This window comes from Palaemon carinicauda, chromosome 4, assembly GCF_036898095.1.
Source record: "Palaemon carinicauda isolate YSFRI2023 chromosome 4, ASM3689809v2, whole genome shotgun sequence".
In the NCBI taxonomy this organism is placed as follows: domain Eukaryota; kingdom Metazoa; phylum Arthropoda; class Malacostraca; order Decapoda; family Palaemonidae; genus Palaemon; species Palaemon carinicauda.
In genome coordinates, this window is record NC_090728.1 from 166,362,562 (window position 1) to 166,363,340 (window position 779).

General features: G+C 25.0%; 1 protein-coding gene across 1 annotated transcript in view; it reads right to left on the reverse strand.

The window, feature by feature from the left end:
* Positions 1-638: 638 nt before the first annotated feature.
* Positions 639-779, reverse strand: part of LOC137640165 (aminopeptidase N-like) — a 93,380-nt gene continuing 93,239 nt past the window's right edge. The window contains 1 exon segment of the mRNA XM_068372688.1: positions 639-779. This exon segment is cut by the window's right edge and continues 90 nt beyond it. Within this exon segment, the coding sequence (XP_068228789.1) occupies positions 699-779 (81 nt within the window). The 3' untranslated portion in view covers positions 639-698.

The window sequence follows — 779 nt, forward strand, 5'->3', positions numbered from 1 at the left end:
ATATATAACACATATATATATATATATATATATATATATATATATATATATATATATATATATATAAGTGTGTGTGTGTATATATATATATACATATATATATTATATATATATATATATATAATATACACACACACACACCACATATATATATATATATATATATATATATATATATATATATATATATATATATATATATATATATATATATATATGGGCGTAGGGATTTAAATCAACCAATGACTTAACTGAAAAGAAAAAATCTGTATTAGAGATAAATAATAACAGTTGGTTTTTTTTCGTAATTACTTTTACTTTGCAGTGCTCTAAATGAATATAAGTTACAGCTCCATGAGCTAATGAAATAAATACGCTTGGACAAATCATTTTCTTGAACAAAGAACATATTTTTTTAGGATTTATAGAAAAAGTCAAGAGCTTATGAGAACTATGTTGGGTGAAGACAATAAGAATAATAACGGATGACTTAAATTAATTGAAATTGCTTTCAGTTCCTGAAAAACCAGGTAGAAAAACCACAAGGCGATAATCATTCTGGAATGATGTCAATATCGATGATAATGTCACTAGGAAATCATCAATGATACAAGACTGAATTCTCATCGCTCACATAGTTTTTAAAAAATGGCTGAAAAAACATTAAATTTCATATAATACTAGAATTTCTTAACCGCCTAAACATTGCTCACTTTCGAATTATACCCTTGACTCTCGAGCCAATCTACAATGTTTTGGTAATTGTTGTCCATCCAGGC